At 36.7% G+C, this 23,864-nt stretch overlaps 3 protein-coding genes across 4 annotated transcripts in view; 1 reads left to right on the forward strand and 2 right to left on the reverse strand.

The window, feature by feature from the left end:
* Positions 1–23,864, reverse strand: part of LOC133516462 (protein Wnt-5b-like) — a 106,986-nt gene that overhangs the window by 40,518 nt on the left and 42,604 nt on the right. For both annotated transcript variants that reach the window (XM_061849422.1, XM_061849421.1), the window contains 2 exons: positions 10,783–11,036; positions 5,743–5,923 (listed from right to left, as the gene is read on the reverse strand). In XM_061849422.1, the coding sequence (XP_061705406.1) occupies positions 5,743–5,923; positions 10,783–11,036 (435 nt within the window). The remainder of the gene's footprint in view (positions 1–5,742; positions 5,924–10,782; positions 11,037–23,864) is intronic.
* LOC133516458 (probable salivary secreted peptide) lies at positions 14,106–14,607 on the reverse strand. The gene has a single exon (XM_061849416.1). The coding sequence runs from the start codon at positions 14,590–14,592 to the stop codon at positions 14,197–14,199; it is 396 nt and encodes a 131-aa protein (XP_061705400.1). The 5' UTR covers positions 14,593–14,607; the 3' UTR covers positions 14,106–14,196.
* LOC133516459 (probable salivary secreted peptide) lies at positions 18,081–19,640 on the forward strand. Its single transcript, XM_061849417.1, has one exon. The coding sequence runs from the start codon at positions 18,900–18,902 to the stop codon at positions 19,254–19,256; it is 357 nt and encodes a 118-aa protein (XP_061705401.1). The 5' UTR covers positions 18,081–18,899; the 3' UTR covers positions 19,257–19,640.

Here is a 23,864-nt window from a genome sequence, read left to right on the forward strand (position 1 = left end):
CCACAAAACGCGAGGAATTCGGCCAATCTCCGCGCACCCATGCGGCCCTGGTGTGAAAAATACTCGACTGCGGGAAAATCTTCTCTATGAAGTCCACGCTATTGAGAAAAGGCACATTTTCCCTTTGCCGGATTCTCGGCTCGCATTCTCGACCGCATGCCGATCATTCCCGAACTGCTCGCAATCATGGTATCCCAGTGGAGAAAATTCAAAGAGACAAATCAGAGAGCTTTTTTAAAACCTGCCACGCAAAAAAAAATAACTTAAATAATAGTTCACCAGTGCCGATGTGTACTAAAAGCTCCGCCCATTTTCCGTGTAGCGATTACACACTAATACATAATCGTTTTTTTATGTTTTTTGTTATCCGTGCCATAGAGCTCTTCGCGTTTATTAGACCCTAGTATTCAAGGTTTGGATTTTTACAAAGCTCCACCTTGAGGCGTGGAGTTTCTTCGTGGCTCATGCTGCTTGTCCTACGCCCTCTCTACTATAATTTAAATTTTAAATTAAGATTTTCTGGGGGATGTTTTCGTGTCGGTCGCTTAGCAACGTTGAGACGAGACAATATCACACCTCCCTAAGATTTTTGATCTCCTAGTTCGACAGCCTCGAAGCGATGACGTGTCGTTGAAAAAAGCCACGTTGCCATAACGACACAGATAAAAATCCTCCGCGATACTTGTGCTGTAGCTCTCTTTTAGTATTTTGATGTCCTGGTAACGTTGCCTCAAAATATGCAGAAAATCCCTTGTTTTTGTGAAAACGCCGTAAAGAAAATTAATAAAAATACTTTTTCATTGTTTTCCTTTATTTGCACACAGAAGAAAACGTGAACTAGGATAAGTTTATCATTCCCTGGTCATGCGAAAATCTAACTTGAAAGAAAGTATCGAAAGAAAAATCAAGGAAAGCTATCTCGAAGAAGTGATTCATGGTAGAAACAGTGGTTATACGTATGGATATTATGGATCAATTTTCCTTTCCGGTTTTAATCAGTTCAACATATTTTATTATTATTGACACACAAATTAATAAAAAACCCGTTATACGAAAATATAATTTATAAAATATGAATAATTAAATTAAAATGTAATTAATCAAATAATCAGACATAAAAATCTGTTTCAGTGCTACTTTTGGTATAACTAAAGAAATGAGACAGTTATTGTACTAATGCTTTAAATGAAAACCACGTTTTCAGGCGTTTAACGTCGGTCTAACCCTTTCAGTGCGTGAAAACGGACCGGGGCACCAGAACGAAAAGGCGGTGGCTTACGGTTTCCACGTAGTTTCAGTATTACTCGGTCGTACATAACGTAGGCCCACGTAAGCTGATTAAATTAGACGGTTAGTTTCTTTTGGTATCAAAAGTTCAATTGGCTCTCGAGCATCAGTGGGTAGAAGAAGATAGGTAGGTAGTAGGTATAATTCATTTAAAATTAATGTAATAATAATCGCATATAATAATACTATTAGTTTAAAAATTAAAAAAAACCCTACGCTATATCACAAAAATATAAAGAAAAGAGCAGATACTCTTCTAACTACCAGACCGATTTCTATCAAACATAGCTCGACGACCGGTCTGGCCTAGTGGGTAGTGACCCTGCCTGTGAAGCCGATGGTCCTGGGTTCGAATCCCGGTAACGGAATTTATTTGTGTGATGAGCACAGATGAGTCCTGAGTCATGGATGTGTTATATGTATTTAAGTATTTGTATATTATATATATCGTTGTCTAAGTAAGCCAAGAAGGCTTGTGTTGAGGGTAAAACACAAGCCTTCTAGAATGACATACCGTGGGACTTAGTCAATCTGTGTAAGAATGTCCCTATAATATTTATTTTATTTATTTATATATATAGCTAAAAACCACCGCAACTAAACTCACTATCACGTAAAAAAACCACATCGAAATGAGTACATCCGTTGGATCGCTACGATGCCATAGACAAAGAGACAGACGGGACTCTTTTTGCGACGTCGGGGGTTAACAATTGTATATACCTACGCGCTACTTAGAAAAGAAAATAATAGTATTGTCTATTTACTGGTTCGAGATTCACCGCTTTTGTCAAATTCTAAAAGTAGAGCTACTATCAGGGAGCCTACCCAAGATGAAAATCGTTGACAGAAAATGCGAATCGAAACTTATAAATGCATGGAAATAGTTATGTGACTTTTCGTCATCTCTGTCACTTCGATAGATTTTTTCTTTTCGATGAGCGATTGTCATTTTGCTAGCCCCCCAAGGATTTTTTCAGCTTGGGCTAGCGCCGGGCTCTTAAAGGTACGAAACAAATTTGAAATTTACGTCATCTAATACAAGGATGAGACTTGTGGCAAATGTAGGTTCAAAAAATACTTGTCTGCCAACTCCCAAATGTACCTTTAAAGTGCCCGGCAGACGCACTTCCGGCCATATAGGACCTGGCAGACGAGTGGTTTCTGAAGCAAACTTATAAATTCCTATCTGTTGCCGCCAGTCTTTTGTAACCGGAAGTGGTACATTTTCGTGCTTTCAGCCAATTCTATTTTTTTTGTACTATTTTTTCCAAACTTAGCATCACTTTTATTAATTGTTGCCACGGGGCTGATCCTTGTATCAGATGACGTAGTAGATCATACGGTCTCCGCCCGAACTACAAGCTGTTCGTGTAATACGGCCGTTTTGCGTGATAAAATGTTGTCCGTCACTTTTTATCCTGCGGTGTTAATAAATGACGGTTATTAATCTGGATAAAGCAATCCATATACGGCTAGTGTGGTGAAATAGTAGTTTATGTGATGCTACATAATGAAAGGCATTAAAGCACAAGTGTGGGTTTAAGAAACGAACGAAGTGAGTTTTTAATAGGACCACACGAATGTTTTAATGCCTAGGTAATTATGTAGAGTTAGTAGAGGTAGTAGTCACACATATTATAAGCTTTCTATTATAATATTCACTAACCCAAATTACAGCCAACATTGGGGCATCATTGCTCTTTTGGCGGAACATGTGGCCGCGTCGCCGTAATATTTTTATCGCTCATTTTAAACGAAACTTTTGCTATAGTTACTTAAAAACAACAAAACAAACTTATTTTATATTTAAAACTAATTTAAAGATAAACTGTATGTGAAATGGCGGTAAATGAAAACTGTTTTCACGCATGTCACGCATTCGTAGTTTTTTTTTTAATTCATTTCATAGACGAACTAGAGGGCCTATTTCGGTATGGTTGGGGGCCAGCTACAAATCTATCGACTATATCGTTCGATATAAACTAACATACGATATTTGTCAAAATTGTATGCTACATTTCATGTCGAACAAAAAGGCATCTTGACTGATATTAGAATAGAGGTCGAATCGAATTGCTTTTTTATAGAGATGTTCGAAATTTGAATGTCATAACCAAAGAGCATATAATCACTACGTGTCATAACCAAATCGATTTTGATGTAGTATTGAAGAAATTTTAGTACATTTTCACAGATAAGAAATTTATTGTAACAAAACAGTTTATCTTAATGTTGGTCATTATTTACGGATTTTTAAGGCATCATAGAAGGTTTATGATATGTGTGTAGATAAAGATACTTATTTAGGCTGATATACCCTAACTCGACGATTTCCTTCTGCCCTACCCTCATAAGTCCCTGCGTACAATTGTGTATACATATTCTACAATCTATTTTGAATTTTATAGAGTAAAAATATTTCGAAAAAAAAAAAAAAAACTGGGTCTCAAGAGGCTACAGTTTCCATCTCCACATTTCGTGAGCCGCATCACCCGCTGCCGTTGAGCCCAACACCCCCTACTTCCCTTAGCGCCCTGGTACCCGACCTGTCTGCAGCCATGGTTTGACACCCGTGAGGCGCTTTTGACAGTTGATTAACGACTATTTGATTGTTTTGACAGCTCTCCGACAACCGCTGAAGGAGTTTTGTTGTTTTAGATTATTTTAAGTTATATTTTAAGTATAAGTAGTCTTGAGGTCTTCTCTTTGTTAGGCTTTCAACTATTCTGAAATATTTTTAGGAGATACTTTGATTTTCAGAATAATAATTAGCAATAGGTAACTTATAATAATTACGTGGCTAATTAGGTAGAACATTATCATGAAACCATTTATAAAATCTAAAAACCCTTATTTTTTAGTAATACATTTTAATGATAGTAAAAATACTTTTCATTAATATTCATTACTTAATGTTATTCTAAAGTGAAGGCAATTAATTCAATCTGGAAGGATTTTTCAGGTAAGGAAAACACCTGAAGAGTGAAGGTAAAATTTTTCACCTGTCTTACCTTCCACCTGAGTACTAGGGGATAAGGACATTAAAGGAGAAAATTTTACCTTTTCACGTGTATACGGAAATTTCAGGTGCACTCACACAAACGAAGCTCACCTTGTTGAATGTGCCCAATGCTCGTTTTACGCAAACCATACAGCCCAATCAGGACGCCATATTTTGAGGCCGATACCGCTTTCCCGCTCTCGCTCCCCATTTTTAAAGGGGAAAATGTTTTCCTTTCCTGTGTGCGTCGGGCGCTACCGTTTCCTATCAAAGTTCCTAAAATGACACACACACACATGTCTACTTTTCTTGCTCAGTTTGATGGTGTGTTCGCGAGCGACAGGTAATATTTACTACACTTGGTTTTTGTTTTCCTGGTATCCAGGTGCGAGGTGAAACAGGTGAGCTTACCTGAAAGTTTCAGTGGATTTCAGGTGTGCACACTGACTGACAAGTTGTCACGCGGGAGAGATTGTGCCTGTGATTGTGTGCCGTAGTATTTTCAGGCAGGTGTAAACAATGAAGATTTATCAATTGGCTTTCAATTTCAAGCAATTTCATGACCGTGTACTGAAGGAATGGAAAATGTGTAAAGACACGTAGGAAATAGGAAGAATTGACATCTACTCGAGTTAGTCTGTGAAAAAAATAAACAAAATGAGTCCATTCCTACAGCAGTACCATTATTTATTATTTAATTTTGGAAGTAGGGAGAATGTTCAATTCTGCGGGGAAATTTTTCGACATAGTGGGGGAAAAATACTAGGCTTCCATAAAATCGAGGAGCGCACAGAAAAACTCGGCTCACGGGAGCAAAGGTATTTAAATAAAATAATAATCTCCCGCCAGGACACCAGGGAACGAAAGAGGTCGAATTATAGAATTCTAGAATAAACTATTCAAGAGAAACTCTTGTATGTTTGTAGTTGAACATAGTAGTAGGTACCCGGCGCGCATAGGTATACGAGGTTATATCGTAGAAGTTATCCTTTATATTGAAACTGGAATACCTAGTTTGAGCAAGGTTCTGAATGTAATATTGTGTCTAGCTGTCTACTTGAGAATATTGAGCGACAAGATAACTGTAGCCGTTATTTTATATGAGATTTTCAATAGACATCGCATCGTGTGTTGTCGCCGGTTATAGGTTTTGTCACGCTTGTGTAAACAGCGAACGATCTAATCGCTACATTGAATATGGTATGGTTTTCAATGAATTGGACAGTTCTGATCATCTGACAAGGTGTTATCAAACTTATCTGATAGCAAGATGGTGCATTTTTGTCTTATTCTTCTTTGAAAGTTATGGGATATTGAGATGTTCAGGATAAAACATTTTATGTGCCGGTCTTCTCCACATTAGACGTAAATAAAATTTGAGCAGATGTATATAATAATGACAGTACCAACTGTGTGATGACTTAAATAAATGTCGGAAAAGTATTACTCACTTGTACCCATAATCCAAGTTGTCGCCACACCCACACCACACCCAGTCTGAATGCAGCGACCTCGGCCTCGCAGCCCGACTGCACCCGCAACTGGCCAGTCGTCCGTCGCGACAAGCCCGCGACACTGACAGCGACACGCCAGCAGCCATGATAGCGTGCGTGAAGGCTGTCTCTCGAGATGCTGTAGACAAATGACATGATTGTTAATGAGAAAACAGCGAAGTCGTTCTCGCGGTGCGACTGCACACGCAATTCGCGAGTCGTCCGTCAAGACAAGCCCGCAGAAAGCGATACGCCAGCAAAACGACACGAATCTTCAGGTAATGTGCGGCGACACGGCGACATACTAGCGGTCGTGAACGCTTTTGATGAAAAAAAAACATCCTCGAACGTTTGAAACTAAATGACGAATCGATAAATGATTCTACACATGAAACCAAGTTCCCCTTACCTTATTCAAGAATCTTAAGGAGCCCACTGATTACCAGTTCGCCGGACGATATCGGCCTGTCAGTTATTCGCAGAAGCTGACAATCGCAAATAACTGATAGGCCGATATCATCCGGCGAACTGGTAATCAGTGGGCCCCTTTACTAAGCTTTGAATGTAGGTAACTGTTCAGTATAAGAATATATCAATTCAGCCGTGGAATCCTAGTAAGCTAATAGTAACATTCGGGCCCTTGACAGTGGGACTAGTTTCTCTAGATACTGTGATAAAACGACTGTTATATTACCTCTCGCATCAAATGATGGTCCCTATGACAGTTTCTTCATAGCTGATAAAATATGTATTTACCGTATTTTTATTCCTTGAATGTTACATTTCAAAATAAATTAATTTGCTAAACTTACAAATTTTTTACGTGACATTAGGCATTATAAAAATTAGTAGTCATGGTCCTTAGACCATCATTCGACGCGAGAGGTACAATGAATGTGAAGTCTAGCAAGTACTTAAACTGTTTCTCGACTGTCACGACACATCTGCGACAAAGAAAGCGACAGGCCAGCCGCCATGATAGAGTGCCACCACGGGAATCATACTGATGGGGATTCTTTCGCTTTACCGGTGTGAGCGCGTCAGCGCTACGCATGTATATACTCAGTATACTGATATAGCAATATCCTGCTTGCACACCGGAGCGGCGTGTGGATCCGCATCCAATGAGAAGACCGCCTAAACGTCGTCAGCCGCGGCGCCGTTGATAAGATGTAACTTGTAACATCATTTATGGTTCCCTAGTAGCTATCGGTACGGCTGTAACCTTTACAAGGCCATGTTACATTACAAACAAGGATGTAAGGAAAATAACGTAGAGCATTTTATTTATTTATAGAATATTTTTATTATTATTTACCTACAGTAATGGTTTATGGCATATCCCATTTGTTATAAGGAATCCCTTAATATATTTAGGTCTTCGGTTTATTGAACTTGGCGTGCATGACACTGTTGCCTGAGACTTAAATAATTATACTTTACAAGTACATTTTACACAGTAAGTAAATTATACAAGATTGCTACCTATGTAAATACCTATTTACGTACCTACCCAAACATTCATAATAAACATGTCGCTTGTTGTAGTAAATTATATGCACATACATGTACGACATTTTCGCAAAATCTCTATCATAGAACAATACTAGCCGAGATAAAAATACAGAAATTACCATACATTCCGCTGACAGCGCCAATAAAAATATCATAAAGTCTTACTGATAGATCAGCCGGAAAAAGGGTCTACTTTTGCTTTTCTATATTTTCTTTGAGAATCTATGCTTCGCTTATATTGGACAGGGCTTTAGCATAACTGAATATTGTGAAAATCGAAATATAAAGAAGTCAAATAGATACCGAATAAAATATAAGTGTTTAGCAAAAATTTTCAAGTCAAGTCAAGTCAATATATTCTTTATTCAAATAGGCCTAGCAACAAGCACTTTTAAATCGTCAAATTTTACAAATATCATCTTAATCTAAATATCAGAGCAATTTATTGATGCAGTTATTAATGTTCTCAAAAAAAAAAACATTTAATTATAATATATAAACTTAATAATAAGAATTTCACAAAAGGATCGTCAAACACCAATTTAATTTTATTTTTGGTACAAGTTTTTAGGTCTGACTGTAGTTTTATTTTCACAGGAAATTAATATACTCGTCGATCTCTGTGGGGAAAGAGAAGAGTCGTGGAATGTATGGGGCCCAATACATTCCACGACTCTTCTCTTTCCGAACAGACTATACAATTCTAACCGCAAAACAAACTCGATAGCTCCTTAAAGTTGAATTTATACCTCCTGTATACTTTAATGGCCTGCTTATCTCCTACAGCAGTGTAAAAGACTTAGGAAGTTAGGACACAGGAAGCTGAAATAAGCCGCAAAGTTACTGGTTCTCTTCATGCTCTCCACAGACCTAAACACTTTTTACCTATTAAAACCAAAATATTATTAGTACAAACTTTCCTACCAATAATTGACTATGGTGATGTGTGTTATCCGCACTTAAATGAGGAGTTCTTGGACAAATTAGATCGTTTAATGAATAATTGTATCAGTTTTGTTCTGTCTCCGAAAATACGATCATGTCTCCTCATTCCGCTCAAAAGTTGGCTGGTTTTCTGTTCGTATTAGGCGCAACATTCGCATGCTCTGCACCCTCTTTTCTGTTCTTAACGACCCTCAGCCCCCCGAATATGTAAAATCTTTCTTGCACTACTATGGTGTCTCTCGTGTCCGTCAGCTTCGCTCTTCTGGCAATCCATCTCTGTCTATTTCATCTCACCGAACTAGTTACATGTCCGATTCTTTCTCTATTCAGGCAGCTTGCCTTTGGAATAGTCTCTCTGTCCAAATTAGGGATATTTATATACCTATATGTATGTTTATGTCTATGTATTTCTTATGATTGTATTGTGTTCCTACAGGTACCTAATTGTATCATATAGCTCATGTTTTTGCACCGCCTACAACTTATCTGCTTTGCCCAAAGGTCGACTGGTAGAGAATGCCTTATGGCATTAAGTTCGCCTTTTGTACAGTGTGTTTTCTTATGTGCAAAAAAGGAAAAAAAAACAAAACAAAATTAGTTTGTGTTGGTTTATCACAGAGTTATGATGGCCACCTCCTGTCTCCATCATCAGATCAGCTCCATGTTATCATAATATTGCACTGTCATCCAATTTACATATGTATGCAACATTTCAGCTGTATCGGAAATTGGAAAGTGGGTCAAATTTAGCTTCCAAGATTTAAGCCACACTAACTAACAAGGCAAGTTAAATATCTCTCTTCTTCCTTGTCGTACGAGTATCCGCTTGGCTGAGGGACTTGACGACTGTAGACACTCTTCACCACTGTTTTCCAAGCCGCTCTATCTTGGACCCAGTGTATGCTAGCTTGTAATGTGGTTTTTGTCTCTGACGTTATTCTGTCCGTTAAATTTAACTAAGATTAATTGTTAGCTAAATATAAGCTTGTAAAAAGAGTGAGAAATGAACCTAAGTTCTCAGTTTTAAATATTCAAACCCTACAATACAACTACATGAAGATTTCTTCAGACCGCTTGAGCAAGTGTTTCTTGGCCTAATCACAATTTACGTAAGTAGCTAATTTTAACACCCATCAGGATATTTTTAAGATTTCATGGCAAAGCGGATTCCTTATAGTATAGTTTCGACAAGTCAGAGTATTCTTTTAATTTACTATTTTCAAATTTTATTGTAAAAAAGCTTGAGACTTTTCTATAAATTTAAGAAGAAAGCATCTATAAAATCCGCAGATACCGTAATCGTAATGTGTGACAACTGCAGGAATCTTTCTCTTTTACGCCAATTAAGGCATAATTATAGTGACAGAGAAAGATGCCCGCAATTTGCGAAGATCGGTGTTCACGTAGTCCCTCTGGACGAGATTATAATACTTAAGTATGTTTTACGTAACACTTTTGGACCAAAACCTGTTCTATGGTTGTCAGTTCTGGAAGCATTCTCATTTCTCATTTCCATTTTCGAAATGCAGAGGCGTTTATCAATTTCAAACTCGCGCGATCCAGGAATCCGCGCTGAGTCGCTACTTGCTGGAAACTCCACAGAGCTCTAAATCTTGTCGGGCGCGGACACTAACTGATTTACTGTGATACACAGACCACCTACACTTTTAGACGAAGCACATACGCGCGAAATATGGACGATCGAACATGCTCTTACAGGCATAATGGATAAATAATCACTGTTCTTGCTTTGTTGCCCGAAAATCAACTTTAACCTCAACTTAGGTCACTATACAAACGCTTCCGCACAAATTTTGTACGCGAGCACGTTCGCTTATTTCAGATATCCACAATTAGGCCGTAAATTAAAAATATTTTCATAAAAACAAACGCAACTGTCACTGTCGCACTAATATGGAAGAGTACTTAATAGAGATTGTGCTGCCCGAACCGCAGCATTTCACAAGTAAAACTGAACTTATGTTGTGGCCTCATGCTTTTTGTCCATGCTAATCGTTCCATGATGCGGTGTCTGTGGAGTATGTGGTGTGACGCCACTATCCCGCTGTTTTACTACTAGAAATGGAGAAATAAAGCCGAGCTGTTGTTAGTCTCGGAGTTTTATGACGTTGATTAGATGTGATTTATGGGGCTGTGTAGATATCGTCCCAAATAAAAGTAGACAATGCTTTAATTGGGGGTAAAAACCTATATATATTCAGCCAAAACGTAAAAACACAATAATGTCGCCGATGTCTACGCACGATGGCCCAGAACCTGCCGAACTTGTTTACCTACAGTTGTTGGGATTTCTATATGGAAAGTGTCTTGTTAAAAATAGTAATTATCAAATATGGTTATATATTACCTACGTATTTTACAGACGGCTATACTTTACTGGTAGACATAACCTCCTCTGCTGGAACTGATACTGGCACTCCCTGATGCCCTGCTTCACGCTATCTCCAACCACGATCATATGGTCTCGGTGTCGTCGACATGGCTGCCTCAGTGTCATGTGGTGGTGAATCTACTTACCTATGACAGTGAGAGGTCCGAACACCGTCTCATCCTTCATGATAGTGCAGTTCCATCTCCTCTGCTGGAACTGGTACTGGCACTCCCTGATGCCCTGTCTGACACCATCTCCAACCACGGTCATATGGTCCCGGTGTCGTCGGCATACGCGCCGTTGACCTGGTGTCAGGCCACGGAGCTTGCCGCACAGGCGGGACTTCTCGGAAAACAGGTCCTGGTTCGACCATTTCTCGAATTCGAGGAGGCCCATGTTGCTGGAAAAAAGGAAAAAGAAAGTTAAAAGTCTACTGGTCGTGACTTATTTGAGGTCAAAATGGGGAAGACTAACTGTCGATTTTATTGTTTATCACCCTCAAGGACTTTTAGTATATTTATGGAGACCACAAGGTATAACTATGCCAATTTTCAAAACTACACAAAAAAAAAATCCTGATTTTATTAATTTTCTTGAGCTACAATGACATTGTCGAATTCCCCGATTGTTGGTATGTTTATGTTTAGCCATAAGAACTAAAGTGACAGTTCGTATGCTACCCAATCTGTCCAATCCAACTGTTATTGGGCCGGTATACACGGACAGCAACCCAACTGCAACTTGTATGGGAATTGCACGCCGACGTTGCAGTTGGCATGCAGTGGGCGTGCAGTTCCCATAAAAAATGCAGTCGATCTCCCCGGCGCTCCTCGCTTATTTCGTAATTAATTCTATAATTTTGTACGTACATATTTTTATCCAAAAGTAAATAGATGACTACACTTGTGGTTGACTGATTTGTTTGCCTCGTCATAAAGTGTGCTCTTCCACGATAAGGCTGGCGGACAGTTTCGCAATGTAAATAAGATGACGGGAAGTCCCTGTTTACTTTCTAGGGGTTTTACTTGGATTCTATATGAACCTAAAAACTTGTAATAATTTGATGGTTAACGTTTGGAGCCCCCGTGCCCGAGACTTTCAATCAGGATAATAACCATTTTTTTGGGTGTACAAATACCTTTGAAATATTCTCTGTATCTTTTTCTACCATGAGAGTAATAACCTCAGATACAGGCACCGTACTGTAGCTTACTGTGTACATACGCATTGTACTTACATATGCACTAGAACAGCAATACTCAATCTTTTTTTATGAGGGCCGCAAACAGTTTTGCCTTATAGCTCAGGGCCGCAAGATGAATTTGCGTACGTACCTAACCAAAGTACCTAAGATACCAGTATCTATGTCATACCAGGATCACCTGACGGGCCAACAAAAAAACCCAGACGGGCCGCAGGTTGAGTATCATACTAGAAGGTTCACAACATTGAAGTTGGAGAGTCGAGCATAATAGGCATCTTATTAATATCTGGGGCCTAACCAAGATGACATTGACAAACGAAAAGAAAAAATGTACCATAACGACAGATGCTAGGAAGTCAATTCTATCAATAATTTTCATGTTGGCTGTTTAGCCAAGTTCATGCCATGAACTCGAAAACCTAAACGAGTTTGGAATTCTTCTTCTTTGCCAATTTGAACGTCCACTGACATCGAACCGATATTTGAATGTTCGAATTGGCCTGTTAGTGTCGATAATCTTGTTACTTACTCGTTTTAATAATGTTCTCTTATGCGTATGAGTTTCCATTCAATCATGTTCTATATGCAAATATAAGAAGAATTAGTTCGTGACATTGTTATAATAGGTATTCAGAGTATTGTATGGCTTACCTACCAGTATGGCTGTACAAAGACTTGCAGTACTAAGTATAGATATAACCAGCATTTCTGTTGGTTTGTCATATTTCACGTAAAATCCTAAATATATAAAAGATTGCTAGTTATTTAATCGCGTGCACTTACTTTTGTTATTTGGCCTGACAGACTTTAAATCCCATTTCAGTTTAAAGTTGTTCGAAACTGTCAAATTTTGTTCTAATTGACAGGCCGATACCGTCCAGCAGACTGTTAATCAGTGGGCCCCTTAAGTCTAAATTAAATCATATTTAAATAGATGTTTTTCTTAATATATTTTGGAACATATTTAGTAATTTAAAGGAGAATAATCAATGAAACATTATAAAAGCATTTATACATAATCATATTCAATTAAGGCTTCCCATCACAGAGGGACGACAAAGGTGAAGAAAAATCATTGGTACTAAATAAATGGAATATTTCAGTAAAAATGTTAATATCTCGCGATCCATTTTTCTTGAAAGCATTTACTAAACATGCCTGGGGCTTAGATGTCATTCATAGGTTAATTAGTTAGGTATGCAATACTTTGTAGATAAATACCTAAAACAACAGTGTTTGGAATATTATTTACATAGGTGGGTACCAAACTGCTAATTGAAAGTTAAATAATTAAAAAATATAACATTTTATTTAATTCCAAAGAAATAATTCACGGACTGCAATATCAGGTATAAATTTATGAATAAGGGGGTTAGAATTTACCTACATAGGAGTAAACTCTAACCCCCTTATTCATAAACGTCTACTTAAGTTAACAAGCGGCTAATAATCGTTTGTCCCTTTCCATCATACCAATACGTCGGAAAGGGACAAACGATTATTAGCGGCTTGTTAACTTTAGTAGGGGTTTATGAATAAGGGGGTAAATGTTTTGAATTGAGCTCGTTCACTTCTTATATAAACAATGGCATTGTATTATACAAACCTACTGTTACATCCTTTATATTTAAGTAAAAAAAATTAAACACTAAAAGATAGATCAAAGCATGGGGTAAACTAAAACTACGTAATTACTGACCCTTTCAAGTACAGTCACCCCTATTTTTATAGAAAAGTCTACTAGTCACTACTAGTCAGAGTCACACAGTAAAATAAGATTCAAGGGAAGAAAACCGGAGGCCGGTTCAGATTTACGTTACGGTTTTGATTTTATTTTGATATGACCTTGATGATCGCTCATGCTGATTACTGCATGCGACATGAAGGGAAAGTCAAAGTCAAGTATCAAAACCAGTTTAAAACTATATTTACTAAATTGTTGAATTAGAATCGACCTCCCAATGTCAGAATTCGCCCTATTTAAAATAAATAGATTAGATAAATAAACTGTTAACTTAGACAGGTTCCCGGAATAATTGTGTATAATGAATAAGGCAGTAGTAACAAACATTTTTTTAAATTACTTCTCACAACATTAAAATCAATTTTAAAAGGGATTTTAAATACCTACCCGTAAGAGGCGTATCATTATTGGCAATAAAATGGTCTCTTGTAGAAAATTGACTTTCAACGAATCACGATGTGTTTTAACATTGGAGGGTGTAATTACAATAAAACAAAGTAGATATAAAAACAAACGAGATAAATAATTCAATGGCACTTTAATACAGACAAGCAATAAATATAATATTTGCAAAATGCACCAGGCGCACATAAGTTAAAAGGCAATAAAGAATCAATATCGTCCGTAGATGGTCACCGTAAAGTTCAAGCCGCCGCCTCTCTGGGACTTCAACTTGATCTTCACAAACCGCTGTCCAATGCCTCCAGAAGAAATCGTAGGGTATCCTCCTGACCCATCGCGATCGTTGTCTTTGATATGGATAGCTCTGATGTAGGCAAAGTTATGAAGCCCTGGTTCCGGGTATTCAATAATGCTGGTCCTCACGAAGAGAGGGAAGCCATATTTGACTTCGTTGACCTTGTATAAGGCGACGTCTCCGTACGTGGTCTGCCCCAGGACCAGGTCATGGCTCTGGCAAGAGTAGGCCGCGAAAAGGCACAGAAACGATAATAAGACGGTTAGCGCGCGCATTTTGTTCGTTCGTTTGAGGTGATAATGAGACGCCATTCTTTTATATAGTGGGATGGTGTTATGTAAGAAAGAAGCATCATGCATGAATGTTATCTAAATTTATCTTTATTTTTGTCGAGTACACAAATACGTATTTTCCAAACGAATCCGAAGTCAAATATGATGTAAGGTGTATTAAGGTAATTCCAAAACGAAAAACACTAAAAAAAGTGGCAGATAATTCCGAAAAGGGACTGTTATGATAACGGAAGTGATTTTTATTAATGATTTTAGGTATGTAACAACCAATTTCCGAAATGAACTAACATAACGGGTTACTTTTTATGGATATTTGTACTTATATTTTAATAATTTATAAAACTGAATGCACAGAGACCTGTTTTTATTGTTTTTGTCTTATAATGTAGTTACGTTTTAATATTTAAGTTTTTTAACAAATTAATTCTTTATGTAGGTAAGTACCTACTTTTTCAAGACTAAAGGTCATTTATAGGATAACATCGAAATATGTTAGTTTACAATACAATACAATACAAATACACTTTAATATTGCTTTCTTTATACCATTTTATGTATACATAGGTAATGTGAGTATCTAAAATCTTCTTCAAAGTCATATAAATCTAAGATAAGTAGTGATAAATTTCAAAAACAGTGCAAGCAACATAATTAATGAAACACTAAAAAAAATTAAATGTTCATGGCTCTTTGCTGCATAACGCCGACCCCTGAAGACAACAAGTCCATCCATCAGCTATATGACGCGGGTAATGTCACGAACACACACAGTCATATCTTGTGATCCGTACTTCCTCGCTTATTCATACTTTCGCGTCTTGGGTGTCTGTTACATAAACTACCTATAATGAACCTTTTCTTTACCTTATATTACGCCCAGATAAGGTAGTCTTAGTTTTATTTATTAAAATGCAACTAAAAATGATATTGTCGTTATTGGCTTTAACTATTGGCCTACATTTCCAGAATGATATTGCTATTGAAATAGTAGAGGTAGGTAGTCACCGTCATAATGTTAATTCCTGCGTCTAGTTAGTGATTGAGAATTACTTTCAGAAGAAAAAAATGTCTGACGCGACAACATTTTTTTTTCTATTTTGTCCAAGTCGGCCATCCCTCCCTACAAAGGATAAATTTATTTGCATTAAAAAAATTTTTTTTTTTACTTTTTCCTAATCAGAACACGATACCGATTATGCCCTTAAACGGATCTCCACTATTTTTGTTACATGCGTAAAAGCTTTAGTAGCCGTACCATGAGTTAACACTTGACGTTTACGTTAGCGACTGCGTAAACTTGATGGCAGTCCATCGCTCGCTCGCACTGACGGATTGGTGCGATAGAGAGGGAATCTGATTGAGTTCACGCAGTCGCTAAAGCAAATGTTAAATGTTAACTAGTGGAAGCCATGTAACCTACTGATATTTTAGTAATTACATTTTCCCCCTAATATTTTCTCAATTAACTTATCACAAAACGTTTAATGGCCAAACCGAAGTTTACAAATACATATTTCGCTTAGTTTCATTTAAGATTAGTAAGTGCCTATATTAAATAAATATTTGCATATATTACACAGTGGTAAACGAGCGTGTGGCCCGCCTGATGTTAAGCAGCCACCGCAGCCTAGGAGCGTTTGCAACTCTAGTGCAACGCTACGCGCTACGCTCTTGCAACGTTGTAAATTAATAAAATACTTAAATAAAATAACCTTTTTACTATATCGCACGAGGTGAACACTGTTAAGACCTAATATGTTTGGTGAAACTACAAATTAACAAGAACAAATTGTGTCAGTATTTAAAAAAAAATGACAGATGTTTTATTTATTTCAGCGCTAATTACGAAACGTTGTCGTTTTGCCTCTACAAAGCATTTCCTACATACCGGGAAATCCATGGTATGGGCTACGACGTAGGGCTAGGACCGTAGCTCAGCGGTGAATGTGTTATGATTATGAGTTATGAATTAGGAAGCGGTCATTGAAATTAAACAATATATTTAAAAGTTTACTATTTATTCAATAATCACCACACTAACGCGCACTATGCACAAGAAGGTCTTCAATATCGTCCATAAATGGTCACCGTGAAATTGAATCCATAACCCCTTTGACTCCTTAATTCAATTTTAACGGATTGCTGTCCAATGCCACCTCGAATGATCCTTGGATAGCCTCCCCCAAAACGGTCATTGTCTTTCACAAGAATAGCCCTTATGTAGGCAAAGCTCTGCTTTCCTGGTGGCGGGTATTCAACAATAGATGTTCGGACGCTGTATTTAATGCCATATTTGACTTCCTGGGATTCGTAAATGATGACGTCTCGTCCGGTCGGTTTCCCAAGAACCAAATCGTAGGTTTGACAGGAATATATCCCGAAAAGGCAGGAAAATAAGAGAATAGTTATTGTACGCATTTTATCGTTCGCTCGTTCGCATTTTTAGTGGAAGTGTGCGTATACATTTATAGCCGTATCTTATACAGTGTATAGTGAATTACAAAGTGTTATGCAATAATGAACAATAAATTTTCCGAAACTGAAAAACAAAGATATACCGTAATGTAATAATAAATAAATATTCTTCTCTGAATATAATTTTAAATAGAAAAACATCTAGTACCCTACCCCAATAACTTGTAATGATAAAAAAAGGTCCAATAAGTAAATGGAAAGGAAGAATAAACTCAAATATTTATGAAATAAACGCAAAGTAACGCAGTTTTGTATATTATGTTGTAATTATATTGATTCCTTTTGTTACTTATTGCGTGTTCCTACGTGTTTAATATACACACATAATTGAAATAGAGGGAATCGTGAATCATTTTACTTTATTGAATAATGTCGTCCACAAATATTTCGAGCAAACGGTGTCTAATAGCACTCAACGCTAAAAGACATACTAATCCTAGACGAAATTTTAATCCAATCTTCCGTTTTTTATACCAATATTTTGTAGAGAATAAAATTGGATTGGGTGAGACACAATGTACCTAAATAATAATGCAAAGTAAGTACTTACTTACCTGTATTATTCATATGTTTTCTTTCATTTTACAAACGATTTAATTGGTGTCATTTTACTATTAATAAACAGAACAAAAAGTATATTTACAAAGATGAAGAGGAAAGCACGTATTCGAATTAACAAGTAACTAAAACAATTGTAGATTATAATAACATCGTTGATTAAATAAAGCAAATACATACCTTAAAAATATAAGCGGGAACAACGTCCATCTTTAGAATTTTATGTAATATAAATATTTAAACATGGTTATTAAGTTTTAGGTAACTCAACATTGTAATTAGTATAGGTAATACATTTTTTATGATTAAAAAAAACATCGTAATCATTACATTAAATGTTTACAATATTAAACAATCATTAAATATTGACATACATGACAGAACTATGACACAATCCTTATCAGAATGTCTATTTGATAAAAAAGATAAACATTACTTACTCATCTTTGAATAAATTATTGCTATAAATCTCCAGGGTATATGCAGATAAAAACACGTTAACAAAATACAAGACGTTAACGTTAATCAATATGTTAAACCAAGTAGGATTCTGCTTCATCTCACAGCGCAGAACTCGTAGTCATACGTTTGAATAAAGTGGCTACCCTACTTACTTAACTTAAATTCAATTAAATTATGTACAGTTTATGGTCATTCTTAGAAGCTTGGCCATTGCCACTAACACGAAACTGTAAACACTCTGAAAGCAACACTTCTCAGATTTGACAAAAAAACATGGAGGAGCGTTAAATAAACCATTTTTGTGTCAAGGGAAATAATTTCGAGGACATTTCGAATTGTTTTATAAGGCAAATATACATGAATGACTAAGTCGATACCTCAAGGCACGCTACGGGAAAATATTTTAACAAGCAAGGTGATTCTTTGTTTAACATACTGTGGAACAACAAACAAAAACAAACGTGGACATCTGTGACTGTACCCTTTTAAAGCAAATAAATGATTTATGAATATCAATCCAATTGCTCGTTAATGCTAAAACCCAATTTATGTAGGAAGTTTTATTGCAAACGTATCTATACTGAAAAAAAAAGCTTCGCAATCAAAAGTTCTGATGTAGTCCCAAATATAAAATTTTATATAATACTTTGAAGACACGTAGCACATGAATCATCAAATTTGACGTCAGGATCGCATGATGGTAAGCAATTATTGCATTACCCAAAACTTGAGATAATATTAAGATAACAGCTATCTGCATCTTGGATAATCCCATCCATCTTATATAAAAAAGAGCGCGATCAATTATCACCTCAAAACGAACGAACAATATGCGCGCGGTAGCCGTCTTATCGCTCCTGTGCCTTTTCGCGGCCTACTCCTGCCAGAGCCACGACCTGGTCTTAGGCCAGACCACGTACGGAGACGTGGTCTTATACAAGGTCAACGAATATAAATATGGCTTCCCTTTCTTCCTGAGGACCAGCATTATTGAATACCCAGAGCCTGGGAAGTATAACTTCGCTTATATAAGAGCTATCCACATTAAAGACAACGATCATGATGGCACAGGAGGATACCCATCGATTTCTGCTGGAGGTATCGGACAGCGGTTTGTGAAGATCAAGTTGAAGTCCCAGCGTGGCAGCGGGTTCAACTTCACGGTGACCATCTACGGACGATATTGATTTGCTTTTAACTTATGTGCGCCAGCTGCATTTTGTAAATATTTTATTTTATTAATTTATATTTTTCTGTCAATATTGAAGCGCCATTGAGTTTCTTGTTTAGTTTTGTTTTGAACAACACAATATGTAATTTGCCTACGACTCTGAGTTATAATTAGTGTGTAGATGTGTAATCTTAGTTCAAGGTGGATCTTATGCACCATGGAGGTGGTAGGTCTTGTAGACTACAATTTTATAAAAATAATATAAATAAAGTACCCACATATAGCACAATGCTACTTCATTGTCTTCACTTGGAAAACAGGCCAGTGTTTTGGAGCAATTACTATTTTTTCCAGCACCTATAATACTTTCATGCATATAGCAATTATAGCATGAGCCCAACTTACTGTGAATTTTTACTTTACTGCCATACTTAATCGTGCCTAGCTCCAGCAGAAGCCTGCGTAGATTAAAGTGACTGAGAATAAATAACCTGGGCTCCTACCGGGAAAATCGAAGTTCGTCAATTGCGGGCATTTTTCTCTGTCACTCTAATTACGTCTTAGTAAGAGTAAAAGAGAAAGATCCCCGCAATTTGCGAATTTCGGTTTTCGCGGTAAGCCCCCTGCTATCCCTTTATCGCATATACAACCTTTTATGGGAGTTATAATATTCAACTTTATTGATAGCTATTAAAGTTCAAATTTAATTAAATATTCCTATGACTTGCGTTAAGTGGTTAAGAACGTATATTGACTAGTAACACGATTTATAAAATGTACCGTCAACGTCAACATATTAATGACGTCTTCGGATATTACCAATTTAAAAATCGCACGTAACAACAAAATGTTCATCTCTGTTATGGGTTTACTTACAATTTTAAAATTTAATAATCTTAAAATTTGGTTTAAATTCATGTTCCTCTCAGCTTATCATTCGAACAGATACTTATGCTCACAATTGAACAAAAATATTGTGACAAAGAATATTTGAAACATATCATAAAGTAAACAAAGTGAAAACAACTAAACATCAAGGCGTTCTGTCAGTTTTTGGTAAACAAAAACAAGGACATTGTGGCATTTAATATTAAACACTGCAAATAATAAATCATTTTAATAATGTACAAAAACAAGTTTGTGTATAAAATAATCAATACTTTCGCGCAAACTGTCCATTCTCTTGATACGGATCGTAACTACGGCCGCCTTTGCTGTAATACGCAGCATTTAAGTTAGGGTCGGCAGCGAACACTTCAATCTCGAACCTGTATCCCCTCAAAACGGAAGGGCTTGAGAGGCCGATGGTCACCGTCTTTCCGCCGATCCCGCCGCTCTCGATATTAGCTTCACCATCCTTGTCTGGTCTCAGATCAGTGACCAGGATTTCTGTGATCACGTTGTTTCCCGCTGCGCTGATTACGATTTGGTCAGTCCTGGTCCATAATGCTGGATTGGCTTCTTTTATTTCATTATAGATTCGTGTAGAACGGCTATCAGCGTAGCCTAGACGAATATCATTGGCATTAGCCAATGCGAAGGCTAAACAACACAATATAACGATCTTCATATTGTCTTATAACGAACTTGAATGAAAAAATTTGATGTGTGTCCGTATTTATATGGCTCTAGAACGTATTAGTGAGATCATATATAGTTTATGGTTAACAATAAACTGCTAACTTGGAGTTATTTTCGATACTGGTTAGGTATTGGAGTTACGAGGAAATTGCGTCATTGTCACATGTCGACGAGATGACGAGATGTCGCCATTTGTAAACAACTTATTGAGTATTCAGCTGGGAATTATACCTACCGTTTGACTCATCCTCAGTATTCAGCTTAATACTACTGGTAGGTACTATACCTGAATGATCATAGCACGTTTCTAATAGATGATTAATATTTTAAGTTAATCATATTCTTATATCTCATACGGATGAAAGAGATACGTTAACAATTTTCGTAAGTCCCTTGGTTACCTCTTAATAAAATAGTATTATTGCTAACTTGTTTGAGTAAAAACTCAAAGTTTTGGCTTTTAACCCTCAAATAAACATTTGTACCCAAAACAGAAAAACTAAGAATACTTTTCAGATGAACTATAAACATTAAAAAAAAAATATCTAGCAGCTTCTAGATTTACCAAAAGAAACTATCTACACCTACAGCTCACAAAGATATATTAATACACAATAGATCATAATTTTCTCGCCATGACAAATCGAGTCATATCATCGGTAAATGTCCATTCATAGAAACGACGAAATCGCATACAAACGCTAATTAATTTTACATACAGGCGCAAAAAAAACATATTCTAGCTACACATTTATTTGGACCTCCTTAGAAAACAGTCGTATCACCAAATTTATTTTGCCCTCAGAATGTCAGCTGTTATCCGAATTTTGTTGGTCACATTTTTTGTTTTCCAAGTTTCGTCTCACGACTTATTCCTTGGTTATCCTGATGTCAATTCGAAGCTGATCTACAGCAAAGTACATCAAGAGAATCCTGCCATTTGGGTGCGATGGGAGGATGTGACAGTCAACTGTTCGAGGAACGAAGTCATCAATGCCATCAAAGTCCTGGACCTAAGACAGGATAAGTGGGGAGAAGCGTATATCAAGAAAGGTGGGATAGGAGAAAAAAGTGTTACGATCGAGTTGGACAGCCCTACGGTTTTTAGAGGATACAACTTTTGGGTGGAAGTGTACGCCATTGAAACGAATGAGTTCCTGTTCAACCATGGCAAGAAGTGACTAGTTCGTAAGGTGTTTGTTGGTTTGTGTTTAATAAAGTTGTTATAGTTTTGTGATGAGTGTTTTACTAGGTTTTCTACCTTCTGTAGGTAGGTAGTAGTAGACTGTAGATAAGTTAAGGTGTGGGAATATGGGGTAAATTTATTGTACCTGCCCTCCACTGAGGTCCACAGTCCTGCCCTGTTTACTTTAATGTAATTTAAACCATTTTGAATTGGAACAGAGTTGCATTTCTTGTGTTTCGTTCGGTATCAAATCAAATCAAATGACATTGAACCATAGGTTCACCAAGGCGCAAAATTACACGGCCATTTTATGAATCAATCTCTTCCTTGATCTCTTCCTATTTGGAGTTTGCAAATAGGATGAAATATCGCGGAAAAATAAAGTTTTAAACGTAGAATTAATAGCGATAAAATCTATAATCATAGGTTTTTTCATGATATAAGAGGCAAACGGGCAGACGAATCGCCTGATGGTAAGCGATTACCGTCGTCCATGGACACCCGCAACACCAGAGGGATTGTAAATACGTTGCCAGTTGCCGGCCTTTAAGATGGGAGTCCCTAATTAAAATTTACTTAGGTAAACCTACATCACGTTTAAATAGCAAAAAGACAAATGCGTAAATTTATTAATATGTACATTGATAGGGTTTCGGTCTTTTACTTATCTTTTAACGAGAAACAAACCTTATCTCAAACATGACCTAACAGGAGAATAACAACTCATTGTGTAGATATATTTATAGTAATAAAGCCTCGAGCGCCTTTCTTACAAAAAACTGCCAGGACATACGACCATGGCATACAATACGTACAACATATTGTATGCCCGTATTAATTAGGAAAGATTGACTGGTAGATATAGATAATACCTTTTGGCAGAATCCGCAGCAAGCTCGGTTCTCCATACAAACGTAGTTACGCTCTCATTTTAAAGCGACTAATAGTTAAAGGATAAGGCATATTTATGCCTGTAATTACTTAATGTAGCTTCAGCAACCATAGTTAAAAAAATACAGCGAATACAGAGTGTTTATTTAGTTACCTGCAATAATTTACGGGGTGAATAGGTCATACTGAGCAATTTTTACTATGGGACCAACCCCGAAATCGAGAAAAAAAAATTGTCTGTTTCATTCATTTTGGCTGTCTGACCTTGACATTTTCTATGGTCCCAGTCCCAGTTTGTAATATTCTTACCCCGGAGTTACACACAATGTTTTTCATCACACTTGCGAAGAAAAAAATAAATTTTAAGCGAAATAATTCTTAAACACGGTGACATATCAAACATTTGTCCGCCATTTTGTAATTTCTTGACAGGTTAAGCATCGAAGGCACAGACCTATTCGGTATGCAGCCACGTTTGAAAATTATATAAAAATATTTTAAACGGCTGTTAAATTAATCAAATCAAATAATTTTAAACATAATCAAAAAATATTAAATTATAAATGTCAGTATTTTAAAAGTAAAACTCATTTATGCTACTTGGTTTGTATGAATAAGTGACATAATTTTAGAAAAAGCTATAACTCCCTAGGGAGTTTTAGCTTTTTTTTCACAATCCATAACTCCCGCGGGAAAAAAATAGTCATTTGTCCTTCAGTACACCTGCATAAAATAAGATCTTTTTCGAGCAAGTGTGATCAATAATTGATTTCGCGCTTCTTTTTAAATTTGTATGTGTACAATCTGCTGCAGATACGCCTATGGTCACCTGCATATAAAAGTTTTCATTTCTCATGATCTGAAAGGGGTCGTTGTTATTCTAAGAAGTATGCAGCAAGCATTTTACTTTCCTAGTACTTTTTTTCTTTTATATTAGGATAAGAAACTATCTATAGTCTGATACGA

Source organism: Cydia pomonella, chromosome 3, assembly GCF_033807575.1.
Source record: "Cydia pomonella isolate Wapato2018A chromosome 3, ilCydPomo1, whole genome shotgun sequence".
Lineage (NCBI taxonomy): Eukaryota > Metazoa > Arthropoda > Insecta > Lepidoptera > Tortricidae > Cydia > Cydia pomonella.